Source organism: Haliotis asinina, chromosome 10 (genome assembly GCF_037392515.1).
Source record: "Haliotis asinina isolate JCU_RB_2024 chromosome 10, JCU_Hal_asi_v2, whole genome shotgun sequence".
Lineage (NCBI taxonomy): Eukaryota > Metazoa > Mollusca > Gastropoda > Lepetellida > Haliotidae > Haliotis > Haliotis asinina.
The window spans coordinates 49049458-49076302 of NC_090289.1; the positions used below are offsets into that span (position 1 = coordinate 49049458).

The window sequence follows — 26845 nt, forward strand, 5'->3', positions numbered from 1 at the left end:
CCGTGGTGAAAACGACTCGGTTCTACCGAGCACCGGCACTGCTCTCAGTATAGTGGAAGGGTGACCTCCTTGAATGTTGTACGTTGTGCTCACCTGATCGAGATGAATGTACAGCTCTCGGTACGGTACTAGGTCGGGTAACTTTGTGCCTGTGACGGTTGTTGTTGGTTTTATCTCGTCAGGAGACATACCGAGTATCCTCGCTAATGGTCGGCCTAGCCTTAAGGGGTTTCTTCTGTTGTTGATTAACACCACTGTGCCGTTTGAGTCGTTCATCTTGAGTTCGGCTCCCAGGGGTTTGAAGACCTCGTCGTTTAGAGAGCACACGCTGTAGTAGCCGTCAGTTATCTGACTGCGAGTTCCACTGACGAACAGCTTATTGTTGCTGGCGTTGATGTTAGTCCATTGCGGTAGGTAGGTGATATCGCAGAGTGCGACTTCGAGTTGACCTGACGTGTTATCGATCGCGTGCGTCAGCTGAACGGCCTCACCGCTCGTTATTCCTGGAAGTGTTATGTACATATTATAATATATGAATTATATATTATAATATGGATTTAGCACACTTGAAAATCGTGGTGAATGCAGATGGTACGGGGTTTAAAACAACCTTTATTAATATCTTTGAAAAATATGTCGTGTCCGTTAATAACGCGCAGGCGGTGGTAAACTGGAATCAAAACCCAATGCAGTTTTGGCAGAACCAACTCAACTTTGCTGTGTGGTGTGCGACGACAGGGTCGGGTGTGACACCAGACTACGGTATAGACGAACTGAGTAAGGCGGTTATTTTGTTTCATATTTATTATCAAACGAGACGAATATTGAAGGAAATAAGTGCTCCTCTTCCCCAAGATAAAGCGTGGAGTATGACGAATAACCCCTATGATAGGCGCGCTTATGAACGTGTTTGTGGGGAGTTTGAGATTCCAACGAATAAAGACTTTCGCCTTCCTGGTGTGAACCATGGTCTCGGTATAGTTCTCGTGTACTTCTACAGGTCCGGAACATATTATGCCGGTTCTAAAGATGGTTCATACAACCCAAACCGGCATACATTTACAGGCCCCACAACGAATGAAAAGATCCATGTCAGCTGTATAAAGCAAACCAGTCCTGATGCAGCCACAGCCTGGACTAAAATGATCTCAAAAACATCGAAAGAATTCACTCGTGCTGGTACAATACGCTTGAACGACTCGATTCGAACGTACGTGTGGGCGCTGTTGGGTGCGCAGTCGATGACGCGTTCCAACATCCTCGGTAAGGGAACTGCTTACGACGCTCAGACACAATTCGTTTCCAACGTTGATGATGCTATCAATTCTCCAGTTGATCTCCCGAGGGCCATCGACCGTTACCAAAACGTGTTAGAATATGCCAGATCGAAAGTCAATTACGTGTTCGGCGTGGGGTTGTACATGGCTCCGAGTGATATGCAACTGAGAATAAAAAAAGTGGTGGGTTATAACAACAAAATAGTCATAGCCACGGCGGACCAAAAGTTGGGTATCAACCCCGATATTAACACCCCCTATATCCCACACATCCCACCACGTGAAAAGGGTATAGTGGCGCCACCTCCGGAGCCTAAAGTTCAACCAACACCACACCCCCATATTCATGTGGGGGTACCCCCCTATCAGCAGCATATTGATAATAAAACAGCCCTAGTGGTTGGTGGGGTAACTTTGGGACTTATTTGGTTAAAGATTTCTTAGCCGCTACGTACACCAGACCCGCCATGGCGACGATGGCTGCCCACAGGTTTTGACTGAGCCACATGGCAGTTTTAGACAGAGCGCTCAACAACCACGAGACGATGCTACCCAGGATGCCGGGAAGGGCTTCGGCGGCTTTACCAGCCAGTTTAGCTAGGCCTTCCCCGAGTTTTTTTATCCAGTCTTTAACACCACCGCCTGTGGGAGTGGGAGTTCCCCCGCCGGCAGGTGTGGGGGTTCCCCCTGTCAGTGACACCACCAGGGTTGATATGATGAAACCCAATGCAGTTAGAATGCTGACGATGGTGATCCCTTGCTCCCGGAACAATATCCGAATCCTGTTGGCTAAAGTTGTATCCTCATTCAGTATTCTATCGATTGTTTCCCGAATACGACTGATCTGGGATCGAAGCTGTTCACGATTCGAGGAAGCGGATTCCAATCGTGTACGTCTCTCGTCTTCTAAATCGCGTATTCGTTCATTGATACGACGCTTCATATCATCGTTTTCAGTTTCGTTGAGTTTGGTTTTTTCCCTAGCGATGTGCTCGTCGATTTCGTTCAGTTTCCCCATGTTGTTCACGAGTTCTCCACGCACGCGTTTCACGGCTTCGTCTAAGCCGCGCAGTTCCCTTACCGGGAAGTCAAACCCCGGTAACGGTTTGTCCCAGTAGGTGCTCAACAGTTTTTCTATGCTGTCCGAGGCTTCTGTAGCACGCTGTGGTGTCATTTCATCTCTAGTGGTGAGGTGGGATCTGGTAGCTTGCAGATCTTCTTTAACGGCCTTAGGTATTGCACCACCGTAATCATTCATGTTTAGATTTTTACGGATAAATTCGACACCATGGCGGCTGGCTAGAGTTGACAAGGCCAGTGGTTTTTTATTGCTCTTGTTAAAGAGGTCAACCCCTGGGTCAGACTTAAGGCGTAGAACACCCTTTGTATCAATAAAAAAATTCTTATGGTATCGACCCTGTGGTTCAACGTAGTTTTTATCTCTTCTTAAACTTTCGTAATAATCATTTACCGTTGTTTCCAAGAGTTCTTGGTTCAATGGTGAACTAGTAAATGAGGTCTCCTGCTCATCATCGAATGCCTAGGCACTAGCGCCCGGCATCTCCGTCATATCTATGTCTTCATCCATTAGTATTAAAAATATATTTCTTTTATATAACAATGTACGGCAGAAAATTAGATCCTTTCAGAAGATTGAGAGAGCCATTAGGGGCCAGAGCCGTGCGACAGTCGGTGACCATCACCAACAATCCCAGCAAGATAGACCAGAATCAAACTCTGGTTAGATTTCCAAACCTTGGTGAGAATGACCTCATTGTACCAGGCACTGTTCGACTGGCGTTCAATATCACGTTGACTTCCGACAACGACAAACGCGAACTAGTGCGGAACGTGGGTCGAGCTATCATCAAGAAAACGACCGTCAAGATCAGCGGTAACGAGGTGCTGAGCATCGACGACAGCGACGTGTTTCACTGCTACAAGGATCTCTGGAAAAGCGAGGGAGAACGAGTCAATGATGTGTACCAGGGTATCAGCAAATCAACCCGGGCGCGCATAGGGTATGTCTTCACGCAAGACCAGCAAGACAAGCTATCGGACGGTGAAAAGGCCATCGCTCGAGCATACGGGAATCGATTCTGCGTGCCGCTCGACTTCGAGTTGCTCACGGGACACGCGCCGTTTTACCAGGCCGCGCTGGGTGATAGGCTCGAATACGAGCTCACGTTTAACGACTATAGCAAAGTAGTGCGTACGCCGAACGGTGACGAGGCCAGTTATGCCATAGACAACATCTCTCTGGAGTTCGACATGGTCACTAGCCCTGAGCTGGCCAGGCAGGTTCGAAGTCAGTACTCTGGGAAGATGGCTATCCTGTACGATCGCGTACTGAGGCATAGATCAGTCGTGCGAGATAAGAGCGACACTGTGTGGAATATCAACCTGAACGTGCCGGCGCGATCGATGAAAGGTATCCTGGTCGTCCCCGTGGAGTATTACGATCCATTCCGAAGGGACAGCGAGAAGTTTTTCAACCCCGAGATTGAAAAGGTGGAAGTGACCATCGAGGGCATGCCAAACCAGCTGTTCAGTCATGGTATGAGGCCACACCAGCAGTGGGATGAGATAAAAAAGCTACCAGTGGGGGATTACATAACAAAGGACCTGGACCTCGGCTCCGTGCAGATTGGTGAATACTTGACCACCAAGTACGCCCTATGGTTGGACATGCGATCCACGGATGATGATAAACTGCACGGTAGCGGGCGTCGTATAGATAACGGCAGCGAAGGGATAACCATCCAGATTACTAAGAAGGCTCAAACCGCTGGTAAGTTGAAATTATATCTGTACGTTATTATGGACGCGCAACTTAATATAGACAATGGGAGATTCGTGCAAGCCATCTACTAGTGGGGGAGACCCCCAGGGATACCCACAACTACCCACTGACCCACACTGCGCTATAGTGTGCGGGCAGACTGGCTGTGGGAAGACCGTTTTCGTGTTGGATATGTTGGAGGGTTACTACAAGGATGTGTTCGATAACATCGTTATCATGTGCCCTACTCTGAGCATGAATAAAACGTACGCGCGACCTTGGGTGATGACGGACCCGGACGTACACAAAATCGACCCTGGAACATGCCTGCAGGACTGGTTGAAAGCTCTTCACGAGAAATTTAAAGGGGATCCGACGCTGTTCATACTGGACGACTGCAGTGCTAATCGCGAGATAACAAAAAAGAGAGAAATGCTATCGTACCTGGCCTTCTCCGGCCGGCATGCAAATCACAGCGTCTGGGTGCTAACGCAGAAGTTCAACTCGGTGTTGAAAGACCTCAGGGAGCAGACGCGATGGGTGGCCTTATTTCACTGCAAGGACAGGGATTCGTTCGAGGAGTGTTTGAGAGAGAACGATGTGATGAGCAAATTAGAACGGGAACGGGTAAAGAAACAGCTCGCTGAAACTAAACACGCTAAGCTCGTTCTAAAAAACGACCAACCAGTAGCATATATAGTATGTTAATGCTAAGCAAAGCTAAGCAAAGCTAAGCTAAAGCTAAGCAAAGCTAAGCAAAGCTAAGCAAAGCTAAGCATATAGCTATGATATTTGAAGTATTTGTCGTGTGCAACTTAACCTTCATTTCTCTGTGTTTTGTCTGCATCGGGTATTATATAGTTAAAACTAAATCTTACTTGTTATATTATAAGATGGAGTGTGAGGAATTGCTCGAACAGTTGGGGGTCTCCACCACGCCGCCGGCAGGCCCCACTGTGGGGGATTCCCCCAAGCGAGAGAAACTGGTGGCGTTGGCTGTTGGCGGCAAAGCCAAACATTACTTTGGAGACTACACTGCGGATAAAATTCACAAAATGTCAGCCTAAGAAATCGATAAGCTGTACGCTAGATACGAGTCCCGGCTTGGAGCAGAAATGACAAAGACAATAGGATCGGCTATGACCCAGATATACACCGGTATTGTATCACACTTCCTTCCCATTCCACCAGAGCGCCGACTTTACCTGTGGGAGGACCTCGAGAAAGACCCTTTTATCGAACACGCCGTGAGCTCTATCAGCTGCGGGCTGTACCACAAATATGGTATGTTGTTGGCTCCAGTGACGGCGGCGATTATCACGGCAAAACATTGTCAATTTGAGAGAAAGAATAATAATAATAGTATAGATGGATGCTGCACAGGAAACCCCAGTGGAGGAGACCCCACCCCCAACAGTGAGTCCCGAGGTGACGGTGGAGACCCCTTCAGTGGGGGTACCCCCAACAGTAACCAGGCAGAAGAATCCTAAGAGAGTAGCTGCCGGTAAAAAACGGTGGTGTAACCAACATAAAGTGACCAACCCCCGACTGTTGTTGGCTGTAGGTGTAACTGCTGCCGTGGTTATAACATGGTTATACGTGGGGGTACCCTCCCACAGTGAGCCCCCACCCAATAGTGCAGGATATGGGTATGCTCATAATGAACCTTGGTATGGCGATGGCCACAAAAGACATCCTAGTAAAACAAGGAATAATACCTGATAATATAATGAAATAAATATAGGGATGGCCACGATAGCTATGATGGTCGGTGGGGCGTTAGTGAATGCCCTGGCATTTTCCGGGAGTAATTTCCTCTTCTTGAAACTACGAGATGATCACGCGGCTGAAATACAGGAAGAAAGGAAGCGGCACGATCTCGCTACTGAGAAATTACAAAGAGCACAGGCTGAGTACGCTAAAAAACGCCTCCAGAGGATCGATTTTATTAACGAACAACTCAAGCGTGAAAACCATGCCATTAAAACATTCTACGATGCCGATGAAGCAATGAAAGAATACTATCTACTAACTGGTAAACAATTGGAACCGCTCAATAAACCCACACTCGCTCGTACTACACACCATCCAAGGGACAAATGAATCGTGAACTGGGCTTCATAGTGTTGGGTATAGCAGCTACTGCGTTGGTTGCGAAGCAATTAAATTAAAATACCTATATAAGTAAACATGAGACCTGCTCCATACCGATGCGAATACATACTTATGGGGAAGACCGAGGCCTGTGGTAGGAAATGCAGGAATCAGGGGTTCTGTTGTTTCCATATGGGAAGTCCTAACTACACGTGTTCTGTGTGTGGTATCGGGGTTAAAGGACACTACTGTCTATGTAAAGCTCACGGAGCGAACGTAGTCAGACATCAACTCATCTACGAGAATAAAAAAGGCTACATAAAAGAACGTAGGCGACTGCTCAAGATAGCCACTTAAGGGTTACCTCCCTTTACTGTGAAGCAATTAGACATTGGTTCTCTTAGGTGTAAACACAATGTCTACTGTACGCGAGCTCAAGCGGGTCGCAAAACAGAGAGGTGTGATCGGGTATTCTCGAATGCGGAAGTCAGCATTGTTGAGATTACTAGGTTTAGAAGCCCCTCCTACGGTAAAACAATTAAAAGCTCAAGCAAAACAGCTTGGATATACGGGTTATTCAAACCTGGGGAGAGCCAGGTTAACAGCATTGTTATCACATGCCCCCGTAGCACGTCCCACTGTAAAACAACTGAAAGCCGAGGCACAGGATTTGGGTTTAGGCGGGTATTCCCGTATGAGAAAACCACAGCTTGTAGAATTATTACGACAGAATAGAGCTATTGACCTACAGTTCGTGCGCACTGAGCGCGCTGTAGGTAACTATTTGAGAGGTTGGCGCATGCACGTTGATAGAAACATAAACATTACAGATATCAAGCCTCTGATAGCTGATAAGGTCAACCAGGAACTAAATAACCTAGGAAGTATCAAGTTTCAGATCACAGTGAAAATGTCGCTCGATAAGCAGGTTGGGAGTACCACTGAGTATGTTCAGCCTTACTTCCGAGGTCAACAAGAGGTCGCCACACATACAGAGACCATTGATACATCAATCGATACCAGTTTTCAGCAGATACGAGAATACCTAGAACGCTACACACACTTGGGGTCCGGGTGGGCTGTAGATAAAATCGATAATGTCTATCTAGACATAGCTAACTACGTGCCGTTCAGAGGCGGGTCATACCTAGCCTTGCCTCCCTACTATAGGAATAAACATGCCATAGTAAACGTTAAGAATAGAGGAAACGATTGCCTGAGGTTAGCTATCAGGTCAGCCTTATTTCCAGCTGGCACTCATTCAGATAGGCTTTCTAGCTATCCCCAAGACGATGGGCTCAACTGGGATGGTATAGATGAACCCACCCCCATATCCCAGATCACTAAAGTAGAAAAACAGAATAATCTGGCTATAAATGTCTTTGGGCACGAAGGTAACACAACAATAGTACACAAGGTCAGCCCGGTGAAGGATCGCCAAGTTATCAATATATTCATGATCCAACTAGGTGAAAAGTATCACTACACGTGGATAAAACATCTCAGCCGGTTGTTGCACGACCAGTCGAAACACGATGGGGAAAAACACTTTTGTGTACGATGCCTACATGGCTTCACCCGAGCTGATTTATTAGAATCCCACCGGGATGATTGTCAAGGTGTGGGGCAGATGGCCATACGAGTCGACATGCCTAAGGAAGGTGACAATATCCTAAAATTCAGTAACCACAAGAATCAAATGTCTGTGCCTTATATTATATACGCCGACTTCGAAGCCTTAGTTGTGGGGGATACCCCCAGTGGTGCCGCCGGCGAGGCTCCCTTCACCCACAAAACACAAGAGCATAAAGCCTGTTCGTTTGGATACATTGTCGTCCGTTGTGACGGGGAAACGAAAGCTCCGGTAGTGTATAGGGGGCCTGACGCGGCTGAAAGGTTTCTAAAGTGTTTGCAGGAGGAAGAAAAAATTATTAGGAATGCATTGTATAAAATCGCTCCCATGCGTCTGACCCGAGTCGACAGGCTAGCCCACGCTAGTAGCACTAACTGTCACGTGTGTGAATCACCACTTAACGGTGATTCGGTGAGAGATCACTGTCACATAACTGGTAAGTATAGAGGCGCCGCTCACAACGCGTGCAACCTCAAGCTTAAAATCAACCCTAAGACAATAAACATCCCCGTTGTCTTTCACAACTTGAGAGGGTACGACTCACACTTCATCATGCAGGCCATCGCGAAAATCGATGGTAATATAACGTGCATCCCCAACAACATGGAGAGATACATCTCCTTCAGCTTAAACGGACTTAGGTTCATTGACTCGTTTCAGTTCCTCCTGTCGTCACTCGACAGTCTGGTCAAGGCCAACAATACCTTCCCTATCACCGATCGATACACAGACGCCGAGACTAGACCCCTGCTTATGAGGAAGGGTGTGTACCCCTATGAGTACATGGATAGTTGGGCTAAGTTCACCGAGACCAGACTACCCCCTATTGACTGCTTTTATAGCAAGCTGAATGAGGCGTCCGTCTCACGAGATGATTACTCGCACGCGACTAACGTATGGAATAAACTGGGTTGTAAGAACCTGGGTGATTATCACGACCTGTACTTGAGGACAGATGTACTGCTGTTAGCCGACGTGTTTGAAACGTTTAGGCGGACATGTTTCAAGCAGTATAAACTCGACCCCGCATGGTATTACACCAGCCCACGTCTGTCGTGGGACGCCTTGCTTAAAAAGACCGGAGTTAATTTGGAATTGCTCACAGATTACGACATGCACCTATTCATTGAGAAAGGTTTGCGAGGTGGGATTTCCATGGCATCCAAACGATACGCGAAAGCAAATAATCAATACGTGAAAGGTTACGATCCTAACAAACCAACCAATCACATTCTCTACCTCGACGCAAACAACCTGTACGGCTGGGCCATGAGTCAGTATCTACCTACAGGGGGATTCGAATGGGTACCCCACGTTGATGTTATGGGGGTTGCACCAGATTCGAACAAAGGTTATATCCTCGAGGTTGACTTAGAGTATCCCAAGGAATTACACACATCACATAACAGCTACCACCTGGCCCCCGAACGTATGAGGGTTAACCCAGACTGGATGTCTGAGTACCAACATAACTTGTTGGGTGGGCGTGTGACAGACGTTGAAAAACTTGTGCCTAACTTAATGAATAAGACCAAGTACATCGTTCACTATCGCAACCTACAGCTGTACCTGTCGTTGGGTATGAGGCTGACCAAAATACACAGGGTGCTCATGTTCGACCAGAGTCCATGGATGGAGCCCTACATCAGAATGAACACAGACCTACGAAAAAAAGCCACCAGTGATTTTGAGAAAAATCTCTACAAGCTCATGAACAACTCGGTGTTTGGTAAGACTATGGATAACCTGAGGAAACGCGTGACCGTGAAGCTGGTTCGGTCGAGTGAGGAAGACAAGCTCAGGAGATTGATAGCCAGTCCGGCATTCAACCGTAGTAAGATATTCACAGACAACCTGGTTGCCCTACACATGAAGAAAAGTCACATAAAATTCAACCGGCCTGTTTACGTGGGGATGAGCATCCTCGATTTATCCAAACACCTGATGTACGACTTTTACTACAACGAGCTCAAGAAACAGTATGGCGACAGGTGTGAAGTGCTGTACACTGACACGGATTCCCTGCTGATGGAGATTCGAACCGAGGACGTGTACGAGGACATGAAAAAACACCTTGATTTATACGACACCAGCGATTACCCTAAGACCCATGCCATACACAGTACTGTAAATAAAAAGGTCCTAGGTAAGATGAAGGACGAGTGTGCTGGCACGCCCATAGCCGAGTACATAGGGTTGAGACCGAAGATGTACTCCATACTGAAAGCCGACAATAGTGAGATCCGGAAGGCTAAGGGGGTTAAGAAGTATGTGGTGAAACAACACATCAAACACGCCAGATTCAAGGAAGCCCTGTTCAAGACCCGTACCTTTAGGCATAAAATGAACACACTTAGAAGTGATGGACATAAGATATACGGACTGACTATAAACAAGACGTCCCTGTCGCCTATGGACACGAAACGTTGGATAGCTATTGATGGGATAAACACATATGCATATGGACATGAAAAAATTTGAGGCTATTTACTACAGCCCGCGTGGGTACTGGAAAGGAGCTAGCGCAGTAGATAAGCTAGCTAAAATAGCGCGAGTACCCCCGGAGGAAGCCAAAGCGTGGCTTGAAAAACAAGCCCTGTGGCAGATCTATTTGCCGGCACCACGCTACGTGCCTAGAAGGAGGTTCGGTATTAACATACCTAATAGCGTTCACCAGGCAGACCTACTGTTCCTACCCCACGACAAGAGGTACAAGTATGCCTTAACCGTAGTGGACGTAGCCAGTCGTTACAAGGAAGCCGAACCCTTGACCACGAAAGATTCGGCCCAGGTAGCCAGAGGATTCGAACGCATATACAAACGCAGTCCGCTGACGTGGCCAACAGAGCTGCAAGTTGACCCCGGACGGGAGTTCATGGGTGCCGTGTCACAACTGCTAGCCAAACACGATACAAAGGTCAGGCGTGGCACGGCCGGAGCCCATCGCAGCCAAGCCATAGTTGAAAGATTTAATAGGACTTTGGCTGAGCGCTTGTTCGGCTATCAGTATGCTAGGGAGATGGCCACCCCTGGAAAACGATCGACTGAATGGGTCACGAGGTTACCCAAGGTGGTGTCGGCAATCAACCATGAAGTCACCCGTCTCACCGGTAAGAAACCGGCAGACGCTATCAAACTAAAATCAATAGTTGCAGAGTCGGCCGCTCCATTGCGTGGGAAGGAGAAACAGATACCAGATAGGGCCCTAGTGAGGTATCTATACCAGCCGGGGGAACACGAGGGTGATAGCCGTAAGCGAGCCACCGATCCTATATGGTCAGTCAAAACTTACAACATAGATAAAGTGGATATGAAAGCCGACGAACCTAACTTGTACTACTTGAGGGATGGGCCGGGTAGGGGGTTTGTAAGAGAAGAATTATTGATCGTACCGTACGGCACAGTGTTACCTCCAACACACGTTAAGTAGTAGGGGTAATAGTAGCAAGAGCTAATGGCCCAACCAAAGCCTTATTTACTAAATAAGGCTTTGTAGAGACATTTCTTGAAAGTGGTCCAGAACTGTCATTCCCTATACTACTATGTGTTGCCCAACATGGTGGACTTGACGCCTAAAATTGATTTAGTGGATATTTAAAGCAGTTTCAAATTCGCTATTATTTCATTAGTTCCCTTATTTCTTGTCGGTAGTATATGTAGTAGCTATGTTAACACCTGTAACACTGTATACACTTCCGCCTTTGCAGGTTTACCGTCTACGTTGCTGTTGACGTTGGCTGTTGTATTGGTAAACGTCGTTCCCTGATGTAACCAGGCGATGAAGCGGAATTCCATATAAAACAGTTAATGTGTAAAAGTGGCATTACCCCCTATGTTAGGTGTGCTGCCGACTACATTGGACTGAACCTGAACGTCACTGAGCAGGAATCAGACAGGTGCCATCTAAACAGCTAGAGTTCGACTACATACCAAGACATTTTCCTTTGTACACAGCCAGGTTGATTTTTTTAGTGTGAGTCAAACTGCCAAAATGGGAGAAGGATATTTGTTTACGACCATCAACTCATACCCTGACTTTGATCTGGTAAAGCAAATTAAGGCATTCCATTTCCCAGCAAAGGAACCAGTTATATCTACTTAAAACCTTCGCAGTTTCCAACATCATGTGAAGCATGTAATGACATATAGCAAAGAAAACTGACGGACATTTAAACACATCAGTGGTATTGTATGCGTTTGCATACACGCTCTTAAAACACTGAGTACTGGGACTAGTGGGAGCCCTTTATGCTTGAAATTCTTCAAATCATTGAATTTCATTTTAAAAAAATTTAATTAATATTTCCTCCCAAGATGTTATGAAATTATTATATTTTGGCGTTTGTTTTGATACCGCATAAAGTGATGGACTATCGTTGTTTGTCATTGCAGCAAACGTATGATAAATTTCTCTTTCAAAGATTTTAGAATTTGTTAATTCGGGAGTACATTTTACTACATACCTAAATGTATGTTTGTCACCTGTTATTGTGTGATTTAATATGTGTCCTTGCTCAAGATCAGAAATTTTGATAAACTGGTATTTAGAGGAAAACATCTGTTATGCCAGATTTCAAGATCATTCCAAATATTTGTGTTTCCATCAATCCCAGTACAAATGGCAAACACCCAAGTCTTCAAAGAGGCAACACAAAACATTATCAACAAACTTCATTTTAAACATTTAACTTTTGCAGCGAACAATTCACTGCATTAAACGTAGCCCAAGTAAATATTTTTCATGTCAAAAGTTCACTAAATGTGAAACGAAATATAAAATATTGAATAGCCAAATAACCTAATACCTTTAAACTGTCGTCAGTTAGAAGCTAAAATGAAGGTTTCATGGACACATCAACAAACGAATATGACCGACAAAATACATCACGGTCAAGAAATGAAACCCAGGTATTGATGCTCGTGTAGCGGCGGCGGCCTCAGCTCATCTATATAGTTACTACTATTGTCTCTGTGGCATTGATGCATTGCATGTCATGAATTCTGTGTTCAATAATCACACACATATCCTCTGTCTGTTTATGTGTTCGTGAAAAGGGCGTTTTAAGCTGGCAAACATTTGCCTAATCTGCTTCATCTTTTATGTCAATAAGATATGTTTAAAGCAGATTACTATTGGCATGTGTCACTTCGTCCAATAATCTAGTTCGCGTAATAAACACGTGTCGCTAAAATATCCAGTCATAAAAGCAAGAGAAATTCGTCGTTACCTTCAAAGTTTCTGACCACAAACGTAATTGCAGTATGAGTTGCTTGTAATTCGCTGAATGTGTTTGAAACATATTTTATTGATAAAAGATCAAATGAACTGGACAAACATTCTCTGAATGAAAACCGTGACCATGAACAACTTTCAGACAACACCACTTTTGTGTCACATAACCTCAAGGATGAATATCATCTGTCAAACAGTCAATTAACATTGACAAAACCATTATGGTCATTAAAATACAATGAATAATGTGAACATATGTGATACTGTCTCTGCTTGAAAACACGTCATTTGTCACTTGGGGGACAGCTGTATCTAAATTAGGTGTAACCAAAAAACATATGACTTAATAAAAATGAAAATAAGCTTTGCTTTACGGGTTTCATGTGGTAAACATAGACATATACTGCACAAAAGTATATTGGAAATGACGTTCAAAAAGGCAGCATTATATGACAAAATATTATAGACGCTGTATAATCAGACACAGACAACTGACACCTGAGGTTCAAGGTCAATGGTCTCAGGCGACATAGACAACACGGTGGTTCTGTATTACTGTAGGTGAGTATACATATATCTTGTCCTCATGAAATCTGTCATAACGTTAAAACAGCACGATTTCTGTAGCGTAACATTACATAGCTACAACGCCCAGTAAAGGTCGACTGTTATTACTTTCCGATGATCTTGTTAGAAAAGAGGTCCTTTTGACCTCCTGTCGTTCAAAGTCATGGCATGCATGACTAACTTCTTGCGTTTTATGTGCAGCAAACGTTCCTTTCAATGTAAAGCTGGGTTACCTGGAGAGGTGACGTTGGGTGCTCGGTTCTATGATCAATTTAGCCCCGGGAGACTATAGTTAACCCATCTTTACAATCTTGTTACTCACTCCACAATCACAAACATAAAATAGAAATATGCTGGCACTGAGGCAAATGTTCATAGTAGGCCCTTTAAAATAATTTAAACAAATACTGTTTATCATCTCCAAATAAAGTATGTCGCTGTATATTTTTTTTGAACACTCGGAATATAAGCATTGAAAGTAGGGTATGACAGAACTTGATAAACGCAAATACGAAGTTTTCACACCTGAAAAGACGAATTTAGACTTCAAATGTATTTTAAAACTAAACTAACATATAGCAGAGATAGATGCTAAAGTCAAACTTTCTACAGTCAATAAAACATTGTCTAAGATTATTTCTACAGCCTTTCTGGACAATCATTTTACCGTAAAATACGCTCTGAATTTTGTAGTTCTACACGTCGTTGCTTCCCGCTGATTGCTATCTTTGATGAGAAGCACTATTCTTAGATATTTAGCTTTCGCGATGAATTAGTCATCAGAGCTGCACATTGTAATTTGAAACCAGAGCTGGATCAATTAGAATGAAAGCATCTCCATTCGTCTTGTTTGTAATGTTTCAGCAGCTCACAATGTCGATAACTGTATCTGAACGTTATCGAATTAAAGTATTATTACTTAAATACAATAGCACTGACTGAGTATTAATATTTTTGTCTACTCAGTGCATGATTAAAAAGTGTATCACAGCACAACTGCATTATCTGAATGTTAACATTATCGACTTACAATATCAGAACACAATAGCATATTAGGTAATTGTAGCATTAATTGAATATAAACGGTAACTACAGTAACATTAACAAAATATAAACATGCATCATTTCACAATATCGAACTCAATATAATCATCAATCGCCTAAGAGTATCAATAATTGAAAATAAACATGTCTTACTGCACAATATTAACTGAATATACAATATCATAAATTGAATAATTATAAAGAGTAAAAGTGATTATAGGACTGTTGTTTATTTCTGTCAAAGGGTACTACATTTCAGCACCATCGTCTTCAGTATAACCTGTTGATGTCATTTATTTATAGAAGTGATGGTGTAGTGAAGTAGAGGAACACTTGTCACACGTCGAATGGCAGGATTCGAAGTTTGCGCTCGGTCATACCATGGGGGATTATTAGTGTTGGGTTTTTTTGCAGGTCAGAAGTCGAATTCAGGAAGTGTGTGTCACGTGCCCTAGCAGCCTGTCAGCAGGACAGCATCAATCTCCCGGCATTACTGGCCTCGATCACGACCAACTTCACACGGACTTGTTCTGGCATCAACAGTGAGACGCAGTTTCATTTATCTAATTATTACAAGAGTGTTTGGTGGTAAGATTATGCGTGGTCGGTTTGGTTTTCTTTTTTGTTTAGAGGTGAACTGGAGAGGCCTTCATGTGGACCAGCGATGTCATTCGTGTATATCGGCGCCGACAAGAGGATGGTTATCACAATGTGGCACGACCGCTGTATCTATTACTTCCTGTCGATAGCGTTGACCATTTAGTGTCTCCGGTCCCGTATTGGTATTCGAAATACAGGCAGAGGACAGGCATAGCCACACCACTGCGGAGTCACCATTAAAGGATTGAAGACCACCAGTAAAGCATAGAAGGTAGCGGCTGTCATCAGACCAATGAACACTATGTTCTAAAGTTGCGGTTATCTAGGAGCCACTCTAGTCGCTCCAGTCTGTGACTGACTGTGAAGAAGAGATGTCTGTTCAGCCGACGAGTTCTCAGGCCAGCCTACTTTCTGAATATGATGGTATTCGTCGATAGTCTCTCCGATTGAGTCCCCATCATCTGCTGAGTTCTCCTGCACAAGTCACTTGAATGTGCCTTGACAGACCAATCGTCATTACATTTATAATTGGTCATCCAGGCCACGGCCATCGTTTACAGCATCAGAAATGTGGTGTAGAAAATTGTGCTGCACATATTGCAAGTAGGAAAATGACACCCCAATGTGCCTGGCTGTCAGCTTCTTCATTTTAATATGAGGAACAGGGCGTATGGTACTATATTCTCACACTTTCATCAGAAGGTTTTGAGATAATGCGTTAGCACTTGCTTTACATGAATTCAAGTATGCTTTGGTAGCATTGCCTTTTGGGACCAAATTCTGGAATTTTTCCAAGGATTCAGATGCTTTTAATAAATTCGCATCACATGTAGCATGTTTGCAGAGATTGATATGGTTTGAATGTGTCCTTCAAACATGTCCTACACATGACACGCTGACAAAGGTATTACCTTTCAACAATACGCGACAGCTGGCGTGTGAAAATCTTTATTCAATATACTGAAAAAAACCCAGAATCATTTAACAGGCGGAACTCTAGTCATTGAGGCGTAGTACATGCGACGAAGTATTCATTATGCCTAACGTACATATTAAAATAGAGAACATGCTTTCCTGCACAATCAAAGTATTGATTTATGTATTACGGCCCTCAGCAATCCGATTGCTTAATGGTGCATGTCTTTCTGGTCTCCTGTAAATACGTTGATACCACCCTGAAGATACGTGTGTGATGATGATATGATGATGATGATGATGATGATGATGATGATGATGATAACCATCATCATCTACTTTCTTGTGGTCTTTTTATAGTACTATTATAAATATCATGACGTTTTACGGGAATCAGTTGTGATTTACGCCTTATCGCCCTAGAGCGTTTGTCCACCAGATTCCCAGGAAGATTCCCTAGCGATTCTGTAACGATATTCATCTAGTTTTATCTGTGTTTCAGTTAATGTTGGTGTCCAGGAAATGTGCTGTAAGTTGTATAATTACATACACGTAATCTTTCTGTGTATTTATTCCACGAATTCATCTGAAATGAGAAAACTGAGATACACAAGGCATACTGAACACACCATATCTCACCACTAAAAGACAGAATAAAATAATGTATCAAGATTTAATCCATTTTAAATGCTGATGCAAATAGGATGTTTCACTTACTTTGTATTGCTCACCCCTGAAGCAACCGACTATTAAAACAGCACCATTATTACACTATGTGAAATGGGGCTAAATTGGCCAATGGTCTTGTTCGGTAGCACTGTGCAACCTTTAAATAAGTGTTGAAAACACTGCTTACTCGTTGTCGAACGGGCACCGGTTGAGAAATATACTACCGACAGAAAATAAGGGAACCAAGAAATTGAATGTAGATGACTGTGACTGTGACAGGGTCCGTTATCGTGGCGTATCTCCCAAACGCAACATCCAATGAAAAAGGAATTTCGCATAATGCATGCCCAGCACGTGCTACACGTGCATACAGAAGTTAACTCCTGTAAATGTACTGGAGAAGTCGCAAATCACTAATGCAATAGAGACACTTACTGACAGAAATGCCTCCGAGGCAGTATCTCAGTGAAGCAACAAAATGGAGAACTGTGGGGATGATAGGGGGAGGGGGGGGGGAGGGGGGGACATCGTTATGTGAAGTTGCCCGGCAGATGGGTAAATCAAAAAGTGTCATTTCACGCCTGTGGGATAAGTACCGTCAAACGGGTGGGGTTGCAACGAGACCTGGGCGTGGTAGACCAAAATCAACAACATCACGACAGGATCGTCTCATTACGTTAATTGCCCTACGGGATAGGTTTAAATCGGCCCCGGCCCTGCGCACACTCACTGGAAGACGCATTTCAACCTCAACCGTTAAAAACCGACTCTATCAAGCTCGTCTGAAAGCAAGACGGCCTTTTAAGGGTGTCACCCCTTCAGCTCACCATAAGCGCCAAAGACTGGCATGAGCTAGGCAGCATCAGGGGTATCAGGCTATGCACCACTGGCGTTACACCATGTTCTCTGATGAGTCAAGGTTTTGCCTACGATTCACAGATGGCAGAAACTGTTGTTGGCGTCGGAGCGGGGAGCGATATGCCAGAACAGCAATTCTTGACCATGATCGATATGGGGGTGTTAGTGTCATGGTGTGGGGTGGGATTACACATGACAGACGATCAGATTTGGGCATCATTTACGGAGCCATGACTGGTCAGCGATACGTTGACCAAATATTGCGTCCTGTTGTGGCTCCATTGGCTAGAGTTATCGGCCGAAATTTTGTATTCCAAGATGATAATGCCAGACCACATCGGGCCCGAATTGACTCCGCTTATCTCCGACAAGAAAGTATCCAGACATTGGACTGGCCCTCTATGTCCCCAGACCTGTCCCCAATTGAACATCTCTGGGACGTTCTTGGTCGAAGGGTGTACGCCAGGGACCCAGGACCCGCCAACCTAGCCCAGCTTGGTGCAGCTCTAAAAAAAAAGTGGCGGGCAATACCACGGGCAACCATCCGGAAATTGATTAACAGCATGCCATCAAGGTGCCGTGAATGTGAGTAGTATAGGGAATGACAGTTCTGGACCACTTTCAAGAAATGTCTCTACAAAGCCTTATTTACTAAATAAGGCTTTGGTTGGGCCCTTAGCTCTTGCTACTATTACCCCTACTACAAAAAAGTTGGCGGTAATTACTATGCCTACTTTGTGTTGGTAGGAGGTAACACTGTGCTGTACGGTACGATCAATAATTCTTCTCTTACAAAACCCCTACCCGGCCCATCCCTCAAGTAGTATAAGTTAGGTTCGTCGGCTTTCATATCCACTTTATCTATGTTGTAAGTTTTGACTGACCATGTAGGATCGGTGGCCCGCTTACGGTTATCACCCTCGTGTTCCCCCGGCTGGTATAGATACCTCACTTTGGCAGCCTATGTCATGTTTATATCGATGAAACAGTTTAACGTGAACCGCCTACGATCTCTTTGGTGTTCATAATAAAGGCTTGCTGGGCTTTTTGTATCCCCTGTTCTATGTACTTTTTTTTCTCGTCCTCGCTGATAGCAGACTTACGAGACTTGGATCGAATATCTTGTTTCATTCCGTTATATTTTTTGAGTTCAGAGAGGATTGAACGAAACTCCTCTTCTGAGATCTTACTATCAGAGAGTGCCGTGGAAATACGCTCACTCACTGTGTTCAGCTTTGCTTCGGCCAGAACCCTGATCTCGTCGTGTTTCAATGCCTTACGATTAAGTCTGCGTGATACTAACTTAAGCGCCAATCCTGCTAACCCTGCCACCCCTGCCGTTATTTCAATACCTAGCACTATAGGTGCGGCCACGATGGTAGCCAACAACCCAACACCTGCCGCCCCTAGTCCCATGCTGGTTGCCATAAGGGTAGTGTCAGCCCCGTCCACGATATTGAAAGCTCTATTGTACTTTTTACATAGTGCTTTCCGCGTGTCACGGTCTTGTTCTAGTTGACGTTTCACATCACATAACTGTCTCAAGCGGAACCCATCTACGGTTTCCAACGTCTTCGCTACTTCCTCTACGACTGGGTACAGACCCATCCTATAATATATATTTTGAAAGATATTTTAATTGGGCTTCATTTAATAGTCCTTCAATGTATTTGAAGTCTACAAGTTGTATACTAGTATTCAGGGTAATAGGTGAGAGTCTAATAGAATTTTCTGTTGTAATAAAAACCCCACTGAGATTTATTAAGCGGTTTATAGGACCCCCGTAGGTATCCCGTTGTATAACAATACGACAATATTTTCTTGTGTGTTCGTCAAACCAGTGTATTGACACCCCGGGTAAAATTTGGTGTACTTTTGAGGTGTTTTCATTACCTAAAAATACAAAGAAGACTTCTGTGATGAGTGTGAAAGGGGAGGATGTATTAAGACTTACGTTAGGATTATAATTGATAAATGCTAATTTATTGTCTTCTCCAGGCATTAACCTATTTTTTTCGGTCTCAGAAGTTGCTATGAATACCCTATCCGGAATGAAATCCCCGGTCCAGATACCGTTGTTCCTAATCTTAGTGACATATTTTGTATATGTATCCATTGTGATATAAGGTGAGGTGAGTGTTAAGTTGATCAGCCATTTGGGCTCTTTAAAATCTGATAACGGCACCCGTCTGTACACGTTGTCTTTGAAGTGCAGGATATATAATTCATCTTCCTCACCAGGCTGATCGAATCCCTCCGTGTCTCCTAGGTCGTTAAGCGTAGTGTTGGGATGATGACTGGTCATTATTATACTATTACGATATAATTTCCAACTGTTTTTCTGATAATAATTCAGGGGTTAACTTCATACCCATGAAGTGTATGTTGTCAGGCAGGAAGATATTGATTAGTGATATCTTGTTTTCCACGATCACGTTGACCCCCTGCAGACTGGTCTTGGAGTCGACACCCACCCGCACGTAAACATTGCAAACTTGATACTGATGTTGTTTGCCCCACCCGAGTTTGATCCCCTTCACGATCTCGACATCATTCCCCGATGGTTCCCCTAGGTAGACTTTGATGATCAGTGTTGAGTTTGCCGGTAGATCCTCTAGTATAGTGACCACACCTTCGAATTCAGACACCAACTGCAATTTCACGTTTTGTATGGCTGGTTTACTCGATAGCATGTGGGCTGCTATAGTGTTGACTGGGCTGACGACTATGCTACGTCTCTGAGTTGGGACGTAAGCCACGAGCAGGGTTCCATTGTTCACGACTTTATTTAGGTGGTTGTCTTTGTTATCAGTAAACACGTAAGGGGAGACGAGTCTAATATTGATAAACCAGTCGTTATCGGGTAACAACACCCACTTGTCATCTTCGGTGAAGACGAGCATATGTGGCTTGTTTCGGGCGACGGTAGTGCTCTCAACATCGTCTAAGTCGAACAGTTTACCCCCGAACGATGGGTATATTATCCAATTATTATCACCGGTGTTGACAAGGGCGTACTTAGTGTTGACTGTTGCTCTTGTGGTATCTACTATATCACTTAGGGTTCCACCGGAGGGGATTTCAACGCGTTTGTAAATGTTGTTTTTCAGTTGCAAGGCGTACGATTTACCATCTACTCCGGGAGCGTCGAAACCGCGCGTGTCTCCAAGGTCGGAGATCCCGATATTAACGCATTTTTTCACTCCGGGCCCTTGTGCGCTGGTCATTTTACATGAAGCGTTAAGCTGAGGTATCCTATATTTACAGGATTATGATTTATATCTAACACCGATATTGTCAGCTCAGGTATGTTGCCCTGGATTAATCTCTTATACTGCCGTGGTGAAAACGACTCGGTTCTACCGAGCACCGGCACTGCTCTCAGTATAGTGGAAGGGTGACCTCCTTGAATGTTGTACGTTGTGCTCACCTGATCGAGATGAATGTACAGCTCTCGGTACGGTACTAGGTCGGGTAACTTCGTGCCTGTGACGGTTGTTGTTGGTTTTATCTCGTCAGGAGACATACCGAGTATCCTCGCTAATGGTCGGCCTAGCCTTAAGGGGTTTCTTCCGTTGTTGATTAACACCACTGTGCCGTTTGAGTCGTTCATCTTGAGTTCGGCTCCCAGGGGTTTGAAGACCTCGTCGTTTAGAGAGCACACGCTGTAGTAGCCGTCAGTTATCTGACTGCGAGTTCCACTGACGAACAGCTTATTGTTGCTGGCGTTGATGTTAGTCCATTGCGGTAGGTAGGTGATATCGCAGAGTGCGACTTCGAGTTGACCTGACGTGTTATCGATCGCGTGCGTCAGCTGAACGGCCTCACCGCTCGTTATTCCTGGAAGTGTTATGTACATATTATAATATATGAATTATATATTATAATATGGATTTAGCACACTTGAAAATCGTGGTGAATGCAGATGGTACGGGGTTTAAAACAACCTTTATTAATATCTTTGAAAACTATGTCGTGTCCGTTAATAACGCGCAGGCGGTGGTAAACTGGAATCAAAACCCAATGCAGTTTTGGCAGAACCAACTCAACTTTGCTGTGTGGTGTGCGACGACAGGGTCGGGTGTGACACCAGACTACGGTATAGACGAACTGAGTAAGGCGGTTATTTTGTTTCATATTTATTATCAAACGAGACGAATATTGAAGGAAATAAGTGCTCCTCTTCCCCAAGATAAAGCGTGGAGTATGACGAATAACCCCTATGATAGGCGCGCTTATGAACGTGTTTGTGGGGAGTTTGAGATTCCAACGAATAAAGACTTTCGCCTTCCTGGTGTGAACCATGGTCTCGGTATAGTTCTCGTGTACTTCTACAGGTCCGGAACATATTATGCCGGTTCTAAAGATGGTTCATACAACCCAAACCGGCATACATTTACAGGCCCCACAACGAATGAAAAGATCCATGTCAGCTGTATAAAGCAAACCAGTCCTGATGCAGCCACAGCCTGGACTAAAATGATCTCAAAAACATCGAAAGAATTCACTCGTGCTGGTACAATACGCTTGAACGACTCGATTCGAACGTACGTGTGGGCGCTGTTGGGTGCGCAGTCGATGACGCGTTCCAACATCCTCGGTAAGGGAACTGCTTACGACGCTCAGACACAATTCGTTTCCAACGTTGATGATGCTATCAATTCTCCAGTTGATCTCCCGAGGGCCATCGACCGTTACCAAAACGTGTTAGAATATGCCAGATCGAAAGTCAATTACGTGTTCGGCGTGGGGTTGTACATGGCTCCGAGTGATATGCAACTGAGAATAAAAAAAGTGGTGGGTTATAACAACAAAATAGTCATAGCCACGGCGGACCAAAAGTTGGGTATCAACCCCGATATTAACACCCCCTATATCCCACACATCCCACCACGTGAAAAGGGTATAGTGGCGCCACCTCCGGAGCCTAAAGTTCAACCAACACCACACCCCCATATTCATGTGGGGGTACCCCCCTATCAGCAGCATATTGATAATAAAACAGCCCTAGTGGTTGGTGGGGTAACTTTGGGACTTATTTGGTTAAAGATTTCTTAGCCGCTACGTACACCAGACCCGCCACGGCGACGATGGCTGCCCACAGGTTTTGACTGAGCCACATGGCAGTTTTAGACAGAGCGCTCAACAACCACGAGACGATGCTACCCAGGATGCCGGGAAGGGCTTCGGCGGCTTTACCAGCCAGTTTAGCTAGGCCTTCCCCGAGTTTTTTTATCCAGTCTTTAACACCACCGCCTGTGGGAGTGGGAGTTCCCCCGCCGGCAGGTGTGGGGTTTCCCCTGTCAGTGACACCACCAGGGTTGATATGATGAAACCCAATGCAGTTAGAATGCTGACGATGGTGATCCCTTGCTCCCGGAACAATATCCGAATCCTGTTGGCTAAAGTTGTATCCTCATTCAGTATTCTATCGATTGTTTCCCGAATACGACTGATCTGGGATCGAAGCTGTTCACGATTCGAGGAAGCGGATTCCAATCGTGTACGTCTCTCGTCTTCTAAATCGCGTATTCGTTCATTGATACGACGCTTCATATCATCGTTTTCAGTTTCGTTGAGTTTGGTTTTTTCCCTAGCGATGTGCTCGTCGATTTCGTTCAGTTTCCCCATGTTGTTCACGAGTTCTCCACGCACGCGTTTCACGGCTTCGTCTAAGCCGCGCAGTTCCCTTACCGGGAAGTCAAACCCCGGTAACGGTTTGTCCCAGTAGGTGCTCAACAGTTTTTCTATGCTATCCGAGGCTTCTGTAGCACGCTGTGGTGTCATTTCATCTCTAGTGGTGAGGTGGGATCTGGTAGCTTGCAGATCTTCTTTAACGGCCTTAGGTATTGCACCACCGTAATCATTCATGTTTAGATTTTTACGGATAAATTCGACACCATGGCGGCTGGCTAGAGTTGACAAGGCCAGTGTTTTTTTATTGCTCTTGTTAAAGAGGTCAACCCCTGGGTCAGACTTAAGGCGTAGAACACCCTTTGTATCAATAAAAAAATTCTTATGGTATCGACCCTGTGGTTCAACGTAGTTTTTATCTCTTCTTAAACTTTCGTAATAATCATTTACCGTTGTTTCCAAGAGTTCTTGGTTCAATGGTGAACTAGTAAATGAGGTCTCCTGCTCATCATCGAATGCCTGGGCACTAGCGCCCGGCATCTCCGTCATATCTATGTCTTCATCCATTAGTATTAAAAATATATTTCTTTTATATAACAATGTACGGCAGAAAATTAGATCCTTTCAGAAGATTGAGAGAGCCATTAGGGGCCAGAGCCGTGCGACAGTCGGTGACCATCACCAACAATCCCAGCAAGATAGACCAGAATCAAACTCTGCTGGTTAGATTTCCAAACCTTGGTGAGAATGACCTCATTGTACCAGGCACTGTTCGACTGGCGTTCAATATCACGTTGACTTCCGACAACGACAAACGCGAACTAGTGCGGAACGTGGGTCGAGCTATCATCAAGAAAACGACCGTCAAGATCAGCGGTAACGAGGTGCTGAGCATCGACGACAGCGACGTGTTTCACTGCTACAAGGATCTCTGGAAAAGCGAGGGAGAACGAGTCAATGATGTGTACCAGGGTATCAGCAAATCAACCCGGGCGCGCATAGGGTATGTCTTCACGCAAGACCAGCAAGACAAGCTATCGGACGGTGAAAAGGCCATCGCTCGAGCATACGGGAATCGATTCTGCGTGCCGCTCGACTTCGAGTTGCTCACGGGACACGCGCCGTTTTACCAGGCCGCGCTGGGTGATAGGCTCGAATACGAGCTCACGTTTAACGACTATAGCAAAGTAGTGCGTACGCCGAACGGTGACGAGGCCAGTTATGCCATAGACAACATCTCTCTGGAGTTCGACATGGTCACTAGCCCTGAGCTGGCCAGGCAGGTTCGAAGTCAGTACTCTGGGAAGATGGCTATCCTGTACGATCGCGTACTGAGGCATAGATCAGTCGTGCGAGATAAGAGGGACACTGTGTGGAATATCAACCTGAACGTGCCGGCGCGATCGATGAAAGGTATCCTGGTCGTCCCCGTGGAGTATTACGATCCATTCCGGAGGGACAGCAAGAAGTTTTTCAACCCCGAGATTGAAAAGGTGGAAGTGACCATCGAGGGCGTGCCAAACCAGCTGTTCAGTCATGGTATGAGGCCACACCAGCAGTGGGATGAGATAAAAAAGCTACCAGTGGGGGATTACATAACAAAGGACCTGGACCTCGGCTCCGTGCAGATTGGTGAATACTTGACCACCAAGTACGCCCTATGGTTGGACATGCGATCCACGGATGATGATAAACTGCACGGTAGCGGGCGTCGTATAGATAACGGCAGCGAAGGGATAACCATCCAGATTACTAAGAAGGCTCAAACCGCTGGTAAGTTGAAATTATATCTGTACGTTATTATGGACGCGCAACTTAATATAGACAATGGGAGATTCGTGCAAGCCATCTACTAGTGGGGGAGACCCCCAGGGGTACCCACAACTACCCACTGACCCACACTGCGCTATAGTGTGCGGGCAGACTGGCTGTGGGAAGACCGTTTTCGTGTTGGATATGTTGGAGGGTTACTACAAGGATGTGTTCGATAACATCGTTATCATGTGCCCTACTCTGAGCATGAATAAAACGTACGCGCGACCTTGGGTGATGACGGACCCGGACGTACACAAAATCGACCCTGGAACACGCCTGCAGGACTGGTTGAAAGCTCTTCACGAGAAATTTAAAGGGGAACCGACGCTGTTCATACTGGACGACTGCAGTGCTAATCGCGAGATAACAAAAAAGAGAGACATGCTATCGTACCTGGCCTTCTCCGGCCGGCATGCAAATCACAGCGTCTGGGTGCTAACGCAGAAGTTCAACTCGGTGTTGAAAGACCTCAGGGAGCAGACGCGATGGGTGGCCTTATTTCACTGCAAGGACAGGGATTCGTTCGAGGAGTGTTTGAGAGAGAACGATGTGATGAGCAAATTAGAACGGGAACGGGTAAAGAAACAGCTCGCTGAAACTAAACACGCTAAGCTCGTTCTAAAAACCGACCAACCAGTAGCATATATAGTATGTTAATGCTAAGCAAAGCTAAGCAAAGCTAAGCTAAAGCTAAGCAAAGCTAAGCAAAGCTAAGCAAAGCTAAGCATATAGCTATGATATTTGAAGTATTTGTCGTGTGCAACTTAACCTTCATTTCTCTGTGTTTTGTCTGCATCGGGTATTATATAGTTAAAACTAAATCTTACTTGTTATATTATAAGATGGAGTGTGAGGAATTGCTCGAACAGTTGGGGGTCTCCACCACGCCGCCGGCAGGCCCCACTGTGGGGGATTCCCCCAAGCGAGAGAAACTGGTGGCGTTGGCTGTTGGCGGCAAAGCCAAACATTACTTTGGAGACTACACTGCGGATAAAATTCACAAAATGTCAGCCTAAGAAATCGATAAGCTGTACGCTAGATACGAGTCCCGGCTTGGAGCAGAAATGACAAAGACAATAGGATCGGCTATGACCCAGATATACACCGGTATTGTATCACACTTCCTTCCCATTCCACCAGAGCGCCGACTTTACCTGTGGGAGGACCTCGAGAAAGACCCTTTTATCGAACACGCCGTGAGCTCTATCAGCTGCGGGCTGTACCACAAATATGGTATGTTGTTGGCGCCAGTGACGGCGGCGATTATCACGGCAAAACATTGTCAATTTGAGAGAAAGAATAATAATAATAGTATAGATGGATGCTGCACAGGAAACCCCAGTGGAGGAGACCCCACCCCCAACAGTGAGTCCCGAGGTGACGGTGGAGACCCCTTCAGTGGGGGTACCCCCAACAGTAACCAGGCAGAAGAATCCTAAGAGAGTAGCTGCCGGTAAAAAACGGTGGTGTAACCAACATAAAGTGACCAACCCCCGACTGTTGTTGGCTGTAGGTGTAACTGCTGCCGTGGTTATAACATGGTTATACGTGGGGGTACCCTCCCACAGTGAGCCCCCACCCAATAGTGCAGGATATGGGTATGCTCATAATGAACCTTGGTATGGCGATGGCCACAAAAGACATCCTAGTAAAACAAGGAATAATACCTGATAATATAATGAAATAAATATAGGGATGGCCACGATAGCTATGATGGTCGGTGG

At 45.2% G+C, this 26845-nt stretch overlaps 1 protein-coding gene across 2 annotated transcripts in view; it reads left to right on the forward strand.

The window, feature by feature from the left end:
* The window catches only part of LOC137297720 (uncharacterized), a 32940-nt gene extending 20124 nt beyond the window's left edge, over nucleotides 1-12816 (forward strand). The window contains exon 11 of one of the 2 annotated variants that reach the window (XM_067829653.1): nucleotides 11494-12206. In XM_067829653.1, coding sequence (XP_067685754.1) covers nucleotides 11494-11552 — 59 coding nt within the window. In that variant the 3' untranslated portion in view covers nucleotides 11553-12206. Of the gene's footprint in view, nucleotides 1-11493 lie in introns of both variants that reach the window. The other variant, XM_067829652.1, reaches the window with a different exon arrangement.
* The last annotated feature ends 14029 nt before the right edge of the window (nucleotides 12817-26845 follow it).